Source organism: Anas acuta, chromosome 11 (genome assembly GCF_963932015.1).
Source record: "Anas acuta chromosome 11, bAnaAcu1.1, whole genome shotgun sequence".
NCBI lineage: Eukaryota > Metazoa > Chordata > Aves > Anseriformes > Anatidae > Anas > Anas acuta.
The window spans coordinates 7,979,173-7,996,548 of record NC_088989.1 but is presented as its reverse complement, the minus strand read 5'-3'; the positions used below and the strand labels follow the sequence as shown (position 1 = coordinate 7,996,548).

The 17,376-nt window shown below is 43.4% G+C and overlaps 1 protein-coding gene across 3 annotated transcripts in view; it reads left to right on the top strand.

Moving 5' to 3' along the window:
- The window catches only part of PTPRG (protein tyrosine phosphatase receptor type G), a 398,462-nt gene that overhangs the window by 302,007 nt on the left and 79,079 nt on the right, over positions 1-17,376 (top strand). For all 3 annotated transcript variants that reach the window (XM_068694010.1, XM_068694009.1, XM_068694011.1), the window contains 2 exons: positions 1,763-1,955; positions 15,498-15,682. In XM_068694010.1, coding sequence (XP_068550111.1) covers positions 1,763-1,955; positions 15,498-15,682 — 378 coding nt within the window. The remainder of the gene's footprint in view (positions 1-1,762; positions 1,956-15,497; positions 15,683-17,376) is intronic.

Genomic DNA, 17,376 nt, shown 5'->3' with positions numbered 1-17,376 from the left:
GTCAGCCCTCCCTGCTGCTCGCCTCCCCTCGCTCTGCATCAGCTTCCTGCTTGCACAGTAATGTTAGGGAGAGGGGGAGGCTGCTACTTAAAATGTACAAGCCTGAATTGTCCTGTTACCTTGGAAGTGATTGCCTGTTAGGAGACCCAGTTCCCTCGTCTTTGTGTCTGAGCACAGATCTGCCAAACACAGGCTCTGCACTGCGAGGTCCATCCTTTCTCCCTCCTGTTGTCCATGTGCTGCTCACAGTGATAATGTTCCCATACGTTTCCCCATTAGCCAGCCCAGCACACCTCCCCGCTCCAGGGAGACTGACTCTTGAAATGAGAAGTGTACAAATTGACTCTCTCTTGCCTTGGGGGTTGGAGAAGTTTTACCAATTTCAGCCCAGTAACAGGAATTGTCAGGCCCAGCAGAACAGGCAAACTGGATGGCAGCAGCAGAAGGGAGTTTCTGTTTACTGGTTCGAAGGGAAATTAAATATCGATAGCGAGTGTCTCTTGGTTCAGTGGAGGATGCTTAGCTGCTCCGTTGCAGCTTCCTTTGATTATTGTTATCAGCACTATCAGCTGAGGCTACAATGATAATTTTTCCCAGTTGCAAACTTCAGGACTCGCATTCATTTCCATAGCTTTTAGAGCAGATGCACGTAATGAAAAGTATGTAGCTTTCAAAGTGACCTATTAAACTATGAGTGTTGTGTAAGTCCCTTTTTAAAGTCGAATACAGATTCTGTATTCCCCAAATCCATACCATCAATATATGTAATTGATGTAAACAGTATCAGCAGTGAGTCCTTCTTTGCTCTGTCTTCCTCAACCTTTCCAGCAGCGACATAACTGATTCTAGTTCTTGACCTGAACGATAACAAGCTATTAGTAAATGCTATGCTGACCTTGATAGCTGTGAGAACAACATTAGCTGAAAATATTTTCACCTTAGTTTGCTAGAAATTTCCTTCTAGGAAGTGCTGAGATACAAACTAACGGAAAAGTTTTCCAATTACAGTTCTTTCTCACAGGTTAATACATTTTATTAAAAATAGCTCAGATCTGAATACGACTAAGGAAACTTATTCCCAGGGGAATATGTGCTAGCTGTGACCATATTATGTTATTTTTTCTCACCCTGTAGTTAGGTATCAGAGGGAGCAGTGGCTGGTAGGGAGGTAAGGGTGCTTGGAGATGGGAGCCCTCAGCTTGTGCTGCTCTGCTACTGACCTGCTCCTGGGCAAGTCAGCTCGGGGGTTTGGGGGCTGGTCCCATAATGCTGGGACAACTGCAGTGACCTCTGTGCAACAGTGCTGCGAGAGCTGGCCATGGAGCTCGCTCAGCCTGGCAGCTAGGCATCGTGATTCAGAGCTAAGGTAACGTCACCCTCTCCTGGAGAGGGCTTTTGGGGTGGAAACATTTTTTGGCATGATACTCTGAAATAAAACGGTGCCAGCATTGAGGAGGGTTTGGCGTGGCTGTCGCACATGAAATCCATCCAGACAGAGGGTCTAAAGGGCAAACATTTCCTTGCCCATGACAGACAACAGAGAGTTGATCGAAGGTCTTCTCTTCTGCTGGGCAGGATAAGCCCTGTGCTGAGATAAGGCGGTTGGCAGTGATTTCAGTGGGCAGCCCGACTTCCCGCATGGTTTATCAGTCTTGGCATCAACACTTCCTCCCATTTTACTTTCTTATCAACCACCCGGATTTCACCACATTGTTTTCTAATTAATGTCCTTTCTCTTCCTTGCCATGATGGCTGTGGTCAGCTGGAGGCTTTCTATTCCATATTCACCACCGAGCAACAAGACCATGTCAAGTCCGTGGAGTACCTGAGGAATAACTTCCGACCACAGCAAAGCCTGAACAACAGGAAGGTGTCCAAGTCTGCTGTGAAGGATGCTTGGAGCCAAGATATGACAGACATCTTGGAAAATCCACTCGGCACAGAAGCTTCCAAAGGTAGATTATGCTTATGAATTTTGCACTTGACTAACGAGAGATTTTTTTTGTCTGCTTTGTCATTAAATTGTGCTGAGGATAGCTGCGAGCTGCCAAAGAAATAATGCAGTGTATGCAGGTATGCTTTGTTGGTATCTGTTAATAAATTAACTAGTCCTGTGTGTGCCTACAGTTACCTATGAAACTCACTGTCATGAGGTACCATGGTGATAAAGCCCCAGAATCTGCAAGTCCCAAACTGCTTATGTCCCTGTTTCTGCCAACTGGTTGTAGGGCCTTAGAGATGCCTGACAAATAGGAAATGCTAATGAAAAGGGTCAGCAGTAAAATTTTGGCCCCGTTAGCAGTGACTCATTGGGTGTTTGAATGGAAATAGGGTATCCAGATGTGGTCATGGTTTTCATTTTTACAAGTATCAGGAGTTCTGAAGAACTGCCGACCTTTTTAATTAAAAGTTTGTATCAATCTTTTGGTAATGGTGGCTGGGACAAAAACCCTCTTCCTTACAGACAGGTGATTTTATAATGTCTTGCTGAAGTGTTTCATGTGCCTTTTTGTAGAGCAGCTGGTGCTCGCTTCTGTCAGACACTGGATAATGAGCTGGATGGAGGGGGGTGGGAGGGAGGCTGCAGTTGTTGCGTTGGCACAGACAGCCCTGGCTAGAGGAGCACATCAAAAATTCTGAGAGAAATGTGTACCGGATAAAATAAGACTAGAAATAAATATCATTTACTACCTTTATTTCCCTTTATTTTATTGACTGCTGTTATTTATAGGTAGGAGGAATGACATGTAGTTCCCAGTCTTCAGTCTCGAAAAGTGCTTGGTGCTTAACCAGTCCTGAGTACAGGTAAAAGAAGAGGGGGCAGTTTGCCAGAAGGAAACAACTAAGCAGATTTACAATCTGCCCTTGCGTACCTGGCATTTTCACCTGGCCAGGCACATAGAGCGTAGTTTGAGATGTGAATCATGAAAACAGCTGCGTTCAGCAGCCTCACCCTCCCACGAGAGTGCTGAAAGAGAGTATTTCTCAGGGCTCATTATTCTGTGAGCGCGCTTATTTTTATATATATAGTATACACGTACACAAACCTCGTGTATATTAAAGGCAGCCTTGGGACGGAAAATTTACATCAGAAGTGAGAAGGAGATCTTGGGAATGAAGAGACCCTGCTATGCTCTGATGCTCTGGTCTGCAGTTTTCAATCAGTGTTTTAACAGCAACATGTGTCAATATTTATTTCTTCAGTTATATCCTGTGTACTTGTTACCTGCCCAGAACAGTGATGAAAGTTAATAGGTTACGTTATGTTAAAAGTGACAAAACTCTCTAGTTATTATTTTGAGTGCAGCCAAGGTACCCTCTGGTACATGTGGTGTAATATTCAAGGTTTTACTGTTTTGGCCACATGCCTGAATATTCCTCACCTCACTGGAAGGTTTTTAAGATTATAAAAATGTTCTGAGTGATTTTCACCCCCACAGTAAAGATCTCAAACCCACAATTAGGGGCATTAGAAATGCTAAGGTCTGTAGTTAATGGGCTGATCTTGAACTTGGAAGTGTTGATATTGAAAGGGCACTGGAAGTAACTGGAAAGATTCTCACTGACTTTGCTCCTTATGGACTCTAAGACCCAGATTCAGACAAGTGCACATGGTTTAGTTAACATGATGTGAGCCAACCCACTGGATCAAGAGAGCTTCATAAGCACTAGTCCATGTTTGGATAGCTTCGTACCTGGGTGCTTAACAACTTACATGCTTGTGGACTGGTTTCCTTTGATTGTTCTCTCTGGATCCTCTCCCAACATGTCCAGGTACTGTAATGCTCTGTACTCATGGCTGCCTGTGAATTTGAGCTTGCAATGTGCTCATCAGAGACTCTTAGGTAGGGACCATGCGTGTCCCCTCTTCCAGTGATGTGACAACGTTCAGCGTGCCATCTAATGGCAGGGACGATGCTGAAGTCAGTGATTTTTTTTCCCTCGAGCTTTTGCTATAGGAGGCTAATGGTTGGGCAGCCAGTCTTTTTGTACCAGCTCTGTCAACTTGTCACTTTTTGGGTTGTGTGCACACCAGGGAACACTGAAAATAGGTGCATTTTTTTCATGAACTTAAAAATAAATAGGTTGCTGCAGTGTTACTAACACAAAATGGATTGTAGCGTATCCTCCAAAGGTTACAGGGATGAGTTATAGCTGTTCTAGAGATATAACAACGTGGATGTTTCTGGCCCCTTCTTTGACAAAGGTGAACAGTGATGATGTGCCTGGTCTACTGCACATTCTGAACTACTGACATATAAATAAAATGAGTTGAAGTCATAATACTTGAGTGAAAGCAAAACCTATTGTTTATTCAGCTAGTAAATACAGTACCTCTTTATATAGTGTCATTCATGCAAAAGTACTGAGAAGCTGGATGCACAGAGTGCCTCTCAGCCAGACAGTCTAGCATACAAATACAAGAGCGTAGGGTTAGCATAACAAATTTATTTTATGCAGATTCTTCTGCACACCTCATGGTTGCGTCTCAGTGCTTTCTTTCCATGGCATTAAGCAATGTGACCAATGGCTGCCACATGTTGGCTCCTGTACGCTTTTCCTGTGCTTCCATTTGTGTGTTGTGGAAGAAGGCAAGGTCACGAAAATGTGTCTTTTACTTGCTGCAAGGTGGTATGGTTTGTGATGGTCTTCAGCTCTGGAGGGGAAGTTTGGATTTGTTTGTCGGTGTGAATTTTTGCAATTTGTTTCTTCTGTCACACACTATTAAGTCTGTGGGCAGTATTGCTAATCTAGAAAACAGCGTAGTGTTTGTTATGTAAGCCTTCCTTCGTTTGGAGGAAAATGTGCCCAGAACAATTTGCATAATGTTCAGCATAATTTTCAGAATTCCCCCGTGAATGGCGAGTTTCAGCGCAGCACAGAGCGATGCAGCTCTGCGGCTGTCCATTGAGAAGCGTGCTATCTGAACGTTTTGGCAGCAAACAGGAATGGTTTTTCTCTGAGCTATCAAAGCTATCTCAAGTCACAGAACCGTGACCAGTGGCATAACCTGTAGATACACTGGAGGAAAACTATTTCTCACTTTATGCAAGTCCTCAGAGTGTTTCCTTAAAAAAGCCCTGTAAGTGGTAGCATTTGGTAAATAAAATGTCTTCTGGGAAAAGTTGTTTTAAGTCAACCAAAACTGTCAGTGAATTCGGATCTTGTTTGTTACCTAATGTGAATGTTACATCTTTTCTTTTGTGGTTACTCTCCTCTGTTTCCTTTTTTTTTTTTTTTTAATTTTAATATTAGAGAAGCAATAAGGGAAAGTGGCAGTGTTTACAATAACCAGAATACAAGATGGAGAAAATGTTTTAGTTAATTTTAAATGCTGTAGAGGACTTATTTTTCACTTGAGAATGGAAACTCCAGTTTTCCTTTTGTGTTAGTACTTAGCAAGAAGAGTTTTCTTTGGTTCCTTTATCTCATTCCTTCCTCCTGTTGGCAAAAGCCAATTTAAAACAGTTCTCTTGAGGACTGCTGGTATGCCTGGACTAAAAGCATATGTGTAAGACCTTTGCTGAATCAGAGCCTAGGAACTGAACTTAATTCTGAAGTTGACCCTGGAGCTGTTTCAAGAAACCATACGGATCACCTTTAAATGTATTATTTCTGAAACGTACCATTCAGTATGTGCACAGTTCAGCTATATAATAGTAGCAGTTGGTGGATCGATAATAAACCACCATGCAACAACATCTTTTAAGAAGGTTAAACTTTTAAAGACTCAAGACATACAGTGGACCACGCTGTTAAATAATGCAGATCACCAGTCCTGTAAAATGTAACAAGAGGACTCACCGGTGTTACAGTGCCATTTTATATAAAGTTTTGCAAATTTGTAGGTTCTCTGTGCTTCTCTGTACAGACTTATTAAACCAGGAGTAGTGTGTTTGTAAAAATACTTGCCAGATACTGTGAGTAACAGGCAGTGGCAGTGTTAGTGTATTTGCACATGATCTTCTCTGTTAAAATTGTCTCCTTTCTTATCTGGCCTGTCTTCTGTCGCTTAGGACTGTGTTGCTCTGTCCCCTCACGTATTGTGTTCCTGGCTTTTCCCAGGCAGCGTTCAAGCAGCTCTGCTAGAGTTATTGCTAATTAGTTATCAGTTTAATAGTGTACATCGCTCTTAGGAGACACATAAACAGAATTTTTACATGGAAGTGTATCCAGTTCAAGGACCTGACTCTGCATGTTCTTTACTACTTTCATATGTTGTCCCATCAAGGAGAGGGATATTTACAAAGCATTACCTGCTTCGGTGAGAGTGTAGGCATGGAAGCTCAGGAAGAAAAGGTGTTTCATTTCCTTGCTTCAGGATGTACCCCACATGCAACAATATTTGCCCTTTTTATTTTGCTCATGATTAGGAGTATCAAATGTTTCTTTACGTTTTTTAACTCTGAAAGAAAAAAACCTTTAACCTTTCTGCCTCATTAAACGTGCTGCAAGCCTCACAACACTTAAACAAGCATCCCATGTGAGGGGCTCTTGACATCAGAGTTTTCTTTCACAGATGCCTGATTACTTCCCCAAAGGTGTCTGATTACTCTTTGCTGGAGTCTCAAATGATGCTGTTTCCCATCAGTGGGAATTCGCCTTAGAGTACCATCTTTAATTATGATCCTAGACTAAGTTAAATAATAAGCAGTCATAAATTCACTCTAGTAAAACTTTGAACTCTAACCGAACAGCTGGGACATCTCTCTAGTAGCATACAGGTGATCATTTTCCTTTTTTCTCTTTGTCAAGCCATAGTGATACACAGTTTGGAGATCATTGTAACCTAGTGCCACTAGAACTACCCAAAAGGTACTTGGATTTTCCTTCCCACATGGCTCCAGCCAGCAACCTGCAGTCAAAGGTACAGCACCACCCAAGCAAAGCACTTTAGTTGGTATTCATTACTTCACAGCTCCTGACAACAGGAAAGAAAGCTGGGCTTTCTGCAAAGAAGGCGTCTTTTCTGTATGGCGTAGCATGGCGTGGCACGGCATCGCTGTGCTGGAGTGCATCTCCGCTGCGGCTTTGTCTGAAGTTCTGCTGGAGATTCAGCGCGACGCAGTGACAACGTCACTCTGAGGCAGATAGTTCAGAGCACTGACAGCAGTATTTCTCAATGAGAACAAGTTGTTTGCCTCAATTAGCGCCTTTGTTATTGCTCCCAGTAATTTGTTTTGCTTTCTGAATGCCCATGTTTTACGAGAACTCTCTCAAAACAACTTCACGGTCTCTTCATGCCCTCAGGTTCTCTCTGGGAGGCCAAAAAGGGGGATAGGCAGACAAATTCTGCTCCTACAGAATGCCATGCATATATTTTATTCAGACCTAAATGACCACAAAATATTGCACAGCAATAAGTGTAATCTCCTACCTGAAGCAGCATCTAAATTTAAAACAGTATAAATGTAAATTTAAAATTGCACATTATTGACATCTTGGAATTGCTAAAGCAAAAAGATACTCTTTATTTTCCTTAAAAATCTTAGGGAAAAAATGAACAAGAACCTTGTTAGTTAATTTATGATATGTTTACCACTTAATTGTTCTCATGCTTTGGAAGAATCTGTTTTACAGGTTGATTTCCTCATAGATTAGCAACTCCTTCCCCGTTTCCTTGGATGACCGGACTTTTCCTCCTTTCCTTTTTGATTTCATATTGTTATGAAGATTGTCCTTTTCCGATTCCATTCCCCTTTCATGGACTGTGTACTTTAATCAGGTCAGTGCCCTACTACTGTGTGCTGGTGCAGATGAATCTATGTATCATTATTAGGATTTCAGCTGGCGCAGCAGGCTGACTCGGTGCAAAAGGTTGCACTTGAGGGTGGTAACACCGTGCTGCTAATTGCTTGCCCTGCATCTTCTCTGCACTGTGGACTTGCCCAGCTGCCACTACGCCTCAGTGCTCCTAGTAAATGTACTCCCTTACTGCTGCGATAGTCTCTTCTGACATGAACCTTGGGTAGCTGCTGTAATCTCTTTAGGCAGGAATCAGTCTGCTCCTTGTGCATTTCTCGTCCTTTCCACCTCAGATTTGCTTTCCTCATCCGTGTCCTGTTCTGCAAGGCTTGGTCCTTGGGCATGCAGTTGTCTTGGAGCACACTGTGCAAAAGCAGGAGAGGACAGGCTTCTTCCAAAGGTTCTTGCGTTAGTCAGGTAGAAGACAAAGCATTACAGCAAAAGGCCTGACCCATTTTGAAAGGGAATTGGGTACAAAAAGGTGTGGTGCATGTACTTGACCTCATGCTTCCCCTTGCAGCAGCTCTGCTCTGCAGGCTGCTCTTTTCACCTGTCGTAACCTTGGTGAGGTTGTCATGTGGAACAGCATGGGTCCACACCTGAATGTAGTGGGCAGCGTGCCAGTAGGTTTATTAATAAACAAACAGTAATTCTTGCACTTGTTTAGATATTATGAAAGGCCCACAGCAAAAGAGCAAGAGGAATTCGGTGTGAAAGCTGAAACGTGGTTTGGGTTTGTAGCTGCCACTAAAGCTAGCAGAGCTGAGTACTTGTAAGGGAGCTTGATGATTTATTCCACTTAAACCCTCCAGGGAATTCATTTCTGCGCTGCCTACCTACTGGTCTAGCTGTATGGCCCACAGAAGTACTGATTTTAATTTCAGTGTTGACTGTACTTTGTACCATGAATGCCTGCAGCAAATCCCTCACATAGGAAAAAGCCTCCAAAAGCTGCAAAAGGGAAGCCACTTCCCCACCCTGATTTTGGACATCCCTGAGGCACACACCAGGACTCTCTGACTGCCCTGTTGGCTTGTACATCCTACGCCTTGTGGTGCAAGCCACCCTCACCCAGACATGGCACTTCGGTAAATGCAGCAGAGACGCATCCTTCCAGCAGGAATTCCTTCTTGCTGCCCACACCGATGAGCACGTGCCTCTGAACATGATCACACGTGTTATATCAGGTGCACTGTACAGATAAGGAGGTGGGTGTACACTTTAAACACAAGGCACCCTCTGTGTGTGCACGCATGTGTAATATAAACACAAAGCTTGCAGGGGCAGATCCTCAGCAGGCATTGGCTTAGCCCAGCATGGAGCAAGGCTGATCTGCGCCTGCTGAGGGTTCAGGCTGTAGCTCTAGAAGTGGTGTTTGTGAAATCTATGAAATATTCGGGCTCAACCATAACATAGTAAAACGCATAGCCTGTGCCTTTCAGTAAAACAGGGTCCGTCGCTGTGATGCCATGGAAACTCAAATGCTACAAAGAAAGCCATACAGGAAGGAATCAAATGCACTCCAAACGCTGGCTGTACATTCACCTCAGGAAACGGGCAGGCAGCAGAGGGGCAAAACCCGCCTGCCCAGAGCCCCTGTGTCAGAAGTGCCCCCATGCTGGTTAGCTCGAGAGGTTGCTTCAGTGTGCTCATAAAACAAGTGCGGGGTCTGTCAATGTCCCTTACACCTTAAGAAACAACCTTGTTTGAAGCACAGTGAAAGGTAAGAGCAGGGAAGATAAATAGTCTGTCTCCTAGCTACATTCTGTCTGTGGATTGAAGTAGATCAACACAAATATTTGTGTGTACAGCATGCTCCGGAGCCTGCAAATGCCTGCCGGCAAAGTACAGGCAAAGGTAAAGGAAAAATACATGCTTCTCTTTAAAGCAATTATCCTTATATATTAATAATGTCATTTATAAGCACTGCGAGAAGTTAACAGCACACAGGAAAGCAAAGAAAAAGAATTGCAAACATTTAGTAAAAGGAGAAGGGCAAAAATGTTGTAAGTATGCCTCTCAGCACTTCTCTATGTATTAGAGCATGTGTTGTCTCTGCATATGATCCTCGTAGTCTATTTGTTATCCTTTGGGAACACAGCCCTCGCTGAACTCCAAGATTGAATCAGACAGCCAAAAGAATGCTGTTGTTTGTCACGGGTCACATTCTCTTCTCAGGCATTTCCATCGTGCCTCACCAGAGCAAGGTAGCTGAAGCTGGCACTGCATCACCTCTGCCACCACGATGCTGTTGGCATGGCACTTAAAGCAAGTGTGAGTTCTCTCATTGGAGTATAGCCCATATTTCTGCATTTCGGGGCTTATTTGAAGTTTTGAGGGGTTAATAATGAGCAAGGATATATATGTGTGTGTATAGATACATATTGTGAAAGTATTTTTCTTCCCTTCCCTGTTAGTGGCATTGTTTTTGTCTTGACTGCAGTCAGGATCATGCAGGCAGAGTGAACATGGTGCAGTATTTTGCCAATAGCACAGGCATTGATGATGCTGTTTTCAGGCTTCTCTGAAATCAGCTGGGGAAACTTGGGGCTGAGTTGGGCATTGTGGCAGCAAGCGGTCTGTCTGTCCTGCAGACCAGCTCTTCCAGGTCCTTCCCAGTGCTGAGACAGAGGGGAAATAAGCACCCTCTCTGCCCAGAGAGCTTGGCCACCAACTTGATTGCCCTTATGGGGAAGAAAGGAAGGGTTGCAACCTCTGTATTGGCCTCTCAGTTTCTCCTCTCCTGATCTTGTGGGAAGAAATCCCCTATCTACCACGTGCTTCACTCCTGCATTGTAAGGAAAGAACAGGATTTCTTGCCACCAGTCCCTGTGCGTTTCCAGAGCAGGTAAGAAAAAGAAGTGAAGCCCCTCTCACTTATGGCCTATCAGCTGCGAACCTGAGCAATACAAGCCCCTCATCCCTGTATTTTAGCTACCTCTGAGCAATCCTGAGCCAGCAACATGCTGGGGGCACATCCCGGCACAAATGTTTCCTCCCTCCTTGTATGAATGGCTTCAGAAGACCCCTGCCCGTCTCTGTCTCACCACAAGGGATTGAGGACTCCACTGGCACGTTGCTTTTCTGTACAAGAAAAATGTCACAGCTCTACCACACAGCGCATATCCCACGGCATCAGGGAGAGGAACAGCAGTTTTGTAGTGCTGAGACATGAGGGAGAGAGTGGGATTTTCCAAAAGAGGGAAAAAGAACATAGCTAGAAATAACTGCCTTTAAAGTGGTGACATTTCTATGCACAGAAGAGCTAACTTGGAACATTTTTAGAGGATTTTATAAATCCCTCTGAGCCCAGTACCACTGGATTCATCACATGAGGCACCTGCAGTACAGGGAGAAGATATACAAGAAATAATCCAAAATACAGGTGCTGTGCTCTGTCAAACTTTCCCTAAATAGTTCTTTTTATAACCACAGGTAGCATATGCAAAAAGCATAATGAAACGTGTGAAGTTTGGCTGGTTTTGCTTTTCCCTCTTTGAAAGACAAATGTAGGCTGCTTTTTTATTTAAAAAGTAAATAAAAGCTGTTATAATCTCTTACATGCCCTTTCCACAGTCATGGGTGTATCTGAATATCAGTGGTTAATTTTTTGCAAAACAATAAGCCCCCTTTTTGTCTTTCATCTCTCTGAAATGGAGCTGCCAGGAGCTTTTGGATTAAGCTTTATCGGGCTTCAGTTAGGAAAGCCTTGTGGAGGTTACGTAGCCAAATACAACATACAAATCAAATTATGGAAGAGATGAATGTGGAGTTGTTAAATTAATTTTGTTTGTTCCAGCCCATTGGAATGTTTTTAACATGAAGAAAATAATTCTCTGCTGTACGGCTGGCCTGGCCAGTGTTTAGGACCGTATTAGCATGCTGCATTTGTCCACGAGTGGCAAACAGGTTTGCTCTAGGCTTGAGTGAGCCCTGGAGGACAAGGCTGGCCAAGATGCTGGCTTGCCCCCGGCCTTCCCGGGCAGGCTGATCTGCAGTGAAGCGACACAGCCAGGCTGCCAGGCAGCCCCACACGTGGCTGGGAACGCCGCTACGTCAGGTCAGAGGGCTTCCCTCTGGATGCACCCATGCAGCCCAGCTTTTTCTGCAGGACTTCTCCATAAAGCAGGAGCCAGCGTGCCTGCCAGCTTTCCAGATCAGGTTATCTCCAGCAGGACTGTCTGTAAGCTGGTGAGCTTTGGGGTTTTTATTTGGAGAGGTTCAGGACATGCTCCACACAGAGCATCGCTGCCTGCTGTGCAGCATGGCCCTGGTACTGTGAATGTCCGTGCTGATGTGTGCCCCTCAGGTGCAGCCCTGTGGCCCCCCCGAGGCTGTTCTGCCTCCAGGAGGGCAGCAGTGCGCAGTCTCGGGCATCACACCGCACCTACGCACAGCCAGTTCAGGTGTCTCTGCTCTGGATTGCATTATAACACAGAAAGATGTCCTGAAATCCCCCTCGATATTTTTATTATCCTGTAGGATCTGAATTTAAAATAGAGCATTAGTAATATTTTCTCTAAAAATAGCTGAGATTTGCTATTTCAGTGTGAAATGTTGCTGGTTGTTGGGTTTGGTTCTTTTTTTTTTTTTTTTCCTCGAGCAGTCATGTTTCTCTTCAGTGCAATCTTATTCAATCCAGAGGAACATGCAGGCTTCTCCCTCCCTGTCCCAACCTCTTTCTGCATCTGTTTGTCCTTCAGCTGCACATTTTGTAAAATCAGTAGAGGCTCTTTAGCATTTAAAAAAAAAAAAAAAAAAAAAAAAAGGAGCCTGCAATTCTTTTAATCTTCTACAGAAAATACAAGGCACGCAGAATATTGAAAGGAAAATTAGGTCTGTGGAAAATGTCAGTTGTTTTATAAATGGTCAATTCATTGCACTTTTTTCTTGCTTTTCAGGCATTTGCTATGTTATTATGTATCTCTTTAATTAAATCATCAAATTGAATTATTGGATCAAGCTTTTTTTTTATTATTATTCCACTGTGTCCTGAGCAGGTTTGGTTAAATTAATAAAACCATATGTTTCATTTTATAAAAAAGATTTCTTTTTTTTGCCCATTCATAAACTGTAAAAAGAAAAAAAGAAAAAAAAAAGGAAAATAAAAGAAGTGGCTGAGCAGAAAATGCAGGTTATTACTTAATTACATCAGGTTCTTCTACGTGCCTTGGAGTTACTGAAACGAAGTCGTACTGAGTCATACGAAGTTTGTAACATTATTTACTGTGAAATAGCAGTATTGTAAATTCAATCTCCTTGTAGCTGGCTGTGAAGGCAGCTTGCCCCAGTCATGCAGTGGCCCCAGTCAAAACCTGTTACAGTATGTCCCAGGGAAGTTACTGCAGTCACTCAGCTGCCTAGAAGTGCTCATACCTCTCTTGGATCAGGATGCACAGTCATGGAGGGTGTCCTAACTTTGAGCCTGTGAGTCTCCCTTCAGATATACCTGCTTCTTTCTCCTGTTTGGTACGAGCTGTTCTGCATTGCATTGATGCTGGCTGTGACGGGTGGTGTGGAATAGAGGACGTGGCAGTCTCCTCTCCCTAGGGTGGCCTAGGGTCGTTGACTTAGAGATGGTTCAGAGGGGTGTTGCAATTCAGGTAGATCTCTCTGTCTGTCCTGAAGGGCATCTGGTTGAATTATTTCTAAAACAATTTGATGCATGATTACTTTAACTATATAAATCTCTGAATATTCCTGTGGAGGAGGACTGGGTAGGACTTCTAGGTCTGGGTAGTCCTTCACTATGGACTTCAGTCTCCCATCGGATTTGACGAGGTGGAGCAGTAAAGGCTGGCGGAGCATTTTGAGGAATAATTCTGTGATGAAAAGGGCTTCAAAGGGAGCAGCTATGATTTATGCAGTTATCAATACACGGTGATGTAAGTGAGAACTGATCTGACGATCTCAGAGGAAAGAGGTGAGCATGGAGAGGCACACTGAGGCTCACGAAGCTCTGTAAATCCTTGTGACTGCTTTTAGCTGTGCCCTCTCAGCCGTGCTCCGCAGCACCTGAGCTGGGTTGACAGCAGAATGAAGTTTTGGTCCCTTCTACTCAACATAAATAGAAACTTTGACTCATTTGGTCAACAAGCAAGTGCTACGAGATACGGCAGGGTTTGTTTGCTTTGCTGGATCTTCCTGTGCTAAGCAGAAGGATCTGCTGCAGAACTGCAAGATCGTCACCACTCATGACAGGGGCAAACACCGAAGCCTGCCCAAGCATATTTCTGCAAAATATGTTCTTTTGTTCAGCCTGCCTACGAAATGTGAATTTTAACTGCACAAATATATTTGTCGGGTATTTTTCTGTTGCAATGGTAATATTGGTGTTAACAACATTTATTCATTTTTATGTAGGAACCCTAGCTATATGAGTATTTCAGAGATACAAGACCAATCTGGAATTCCAGGCCTAGAAACAGACATTCCTCCCCTTCAGTATAGCCAGGACTCCCTAGAAGTGAAATAATGTCCAAATCTATAGCTACAGAGTTTGTACAACCTGACTGTGCTGACTTTAAATGGAAAAGTCATATTGGGAAAAATAATTTAGAAAACAGTATCAGCATGATGGGGTAGGTGACACTTTGACTTTCCCTGGCAGAAGTGGCCATCTCCTTTGCCACAGCACATGTGTTTAGGTATCATTTCAAGTGATTTTTCTTGGTTCAGAGTTTATATTTGGAAAGCGAATGTAAGAGTCTATCCTGAATTGTGTATTTTAAACACGATTTTTAAAGCTTGGAAAAAATCTAAACTCTGTATTTGGAAAGTACATGATGGACTTCATAGATAGCATATGAGTGCCATCTAGTGTTCTTCATTAGTACCTTGACCTTCACATTTCAATTGCTTGAAAAGTATTTTCTGTAGCAGCTGGGAGCGGGCTGTGCTCTGCATCACATGAAGCGTTCGTGCTGCTTTTGTGCCAGGGCTTGGTCTTCCCTGGAGAAGTTTGGGTTTGGGCATCTCCAGGAAGCAGAAGCTGTAGTTTCACCATCTAGTTAAGCTGTTCTGTGCTGACCTCCCCACCGAGTTCAGCTGAGGCAAGAAGTAACTTGTGCCTCTCCACTATGGATGTGGTCAGGAAGCCGTACATTTTGGAGGCTGGCTGGAGGGTTCCCCTGCCTGTTAAGAGAAGGATGGCTAAGGGCCATCAAGGCTGCTCTTTCCCGTGCTGGTGATATTTTAATGACAAACAGTTCAGAGACTGTGAAGGAAAACATGTAGAAAAAGGAATGAAAAGTAATTTCTTCTCATGTACAAAAATGTACTGTGTTAAGAGGAGGATGCTTACGGAACTAACAGTGTCACATTTGCAGAGGTTACAACTATTTCCAGAGCCTGCAGAGCACACCAGACTATTTACCCCCTTCATACGGCAGGAGACTGTGTGCCAGAAAAGGTGGGGTTCAGATTTAAGTGAACTTGTGAATGTTGAAATGCACAGCTCGTAAGTAATCAAGTTAAAATATATGTGCAAATGCCAGGACTAAAGTTAAGTCAAAGAACTAAGCAACTTGCCTGCAGAGAATGGTTTCTCTCTCTCCCTTTCCCCTGGAGAGCAGAAAGCAGCTGCAGGTGGTATTAAATCCCATTGGTCTCAGTGGATTGCAGTCTAAGCTATTACTGTAGGCAAGGACATTAAAGAAAAAAACACTGGCTCTTAGAGTGAGGCACAGTTCTACCTGTTTGTTTTCTCTGTGTTATTTAGGAGAGTTTCATATATTTTTCTTCTTTTTTAGCTTGCAGCACTCCCCCGGTCAACATGAAAGTGCAGCCTGTGAACAGGACAGCATTGCTTGTAACCTGGAACCAACCAGAGACCATCTACCATCCTCCAATCATGAACTACATGATCTCCTACAGCTGGACTAAAAATGAAGACGAAAAGGAGAAGACTTTCACCAAGGACAGTGACAAGGACCTGGTAAAACCACAGCATCAACCCCAGAAATATGTGTCAAACTATCCTTATATCGTGTTCTCAGTAGAAGTAGAGGAGGAAAGCTGTTGTTACATTACAGACAGGCTAGCATTTGACTTGCTGTGAATTGCTATTAAAATGTTAGGCATTAGTTGAACATTGCCTAACAGACTACCCAAAACACTGGAGTGTGAATTTATGTTTATGTGAGTGCATAAAGGACTAAATCTGCAGACACATTTTCATGTACTGTTGCTGAGAAGCAGCTGGCTCAGGAAATAGTTAGACTATGAATACCTTTTGGCTTCTGTTCAGCTCACAGATTTTCACATTAAAATCCTCGATCCCCAAAACCTACTCCTGGGTTCAGGCTTTTCCCTGTGTGCAGCCCCTTGCAGTCTTTGGAGTAGTTTCTGATCAGTAAGTGCTGCCTGCAGTACTTGTGTCATCAGGGCTAGAGGATTATTGCAGAGAAGCCCTGTATAAGCGCTGCCTCAGTCTGGCTGTAAGAGAAAGAGGGAAGAGCAAGACAGTTCCAGCACAGATGCAAACACTGATCTATCTCCTCCATTTAGGATTTGATCTGCTTGTCATTCCTGTCTAAGTGGAAGCAAGTATTGTACCGGTCTTTAACGTTCTCTGCATATGAAATCAAAGTGACATATTCAGGTTTGAAAGGCCTCCGTTTATTGTTAATCAAAGAAAGCCTCTAGAATAATGAAATCAGTAATTGTATATGCACATAAAAAATGCAGCAGCACAGAGTGTTATTCCTAATGACTGTTATCGTTGGCATTTTTTTTTTCAAATACACAGTCCTCTGGGCCCATTCAATCAGTTATACAATAATACTTCTCTTATTCCCTTAGATGAAGATTCTTTTACTTCATTTCCATTTATATTTTCAATTTCCCCACTAGACATTGTTATCTGGGTCACATTAGGGAATGATGTGCCTCACAAAATCAGAAAGGAATCTATTGAAAGGCACCCAAGGTTATGATGTATTGTAACCTCTCTCTTGTCATAACTTCGCACTCTTAAGGGAGATTTTATTTTAATCGGGTATAAGGAGGAGAACCTTAATCAGCAAAAATGAGGTGGGCACAGAGACAGCGTCCTGTTTGAAGTAAAAGAAATAATTAAAAATGCAGGGGATGTGATGGAGTGATAGCTTGGAAATAAATTGCAGTGAGACTCTGTGCTGTGCAGCGGAGCTTGGAGGTTAGGAAAGCAACGACAGCTTAGTCTACTGTATGGGCAAGAGAAGAAAGAAACTCTTTTTAAAAGGAAAGTGGAATTTGCCTTTAGTGCTCTGGCAGAGACAGCTGGGCTGTCCCATCTTGAAACAGAGCTAGACAGTGTTTTGCTAAAGAGATCACGGGTATTTCAAGTGATCTACGCAGCTACTGGTGCTGTCTGCTTGAAGCCATGAACTGACGTGACTGTGGTCTAAGGCAACAGAAAGGAATAGCTGGAAGGCAGCAAGGCAGCGTCTTGAGTGTGAGAGTATAGAGGGACATCCCAGCCCAGGGTGCTGAGCAATCATGCTATATAGGCCACCAGCATCGAATTGCCATAGCCAGTTAGTTGCAAAATAGTCAGTTTGAACATACAGTGAATTTCTGGGCTTATACCAGGACTTGCATCTCTACTCTCAGAAATCTCGTTTCAGTTCCTGTAAAGTCAAATAATTG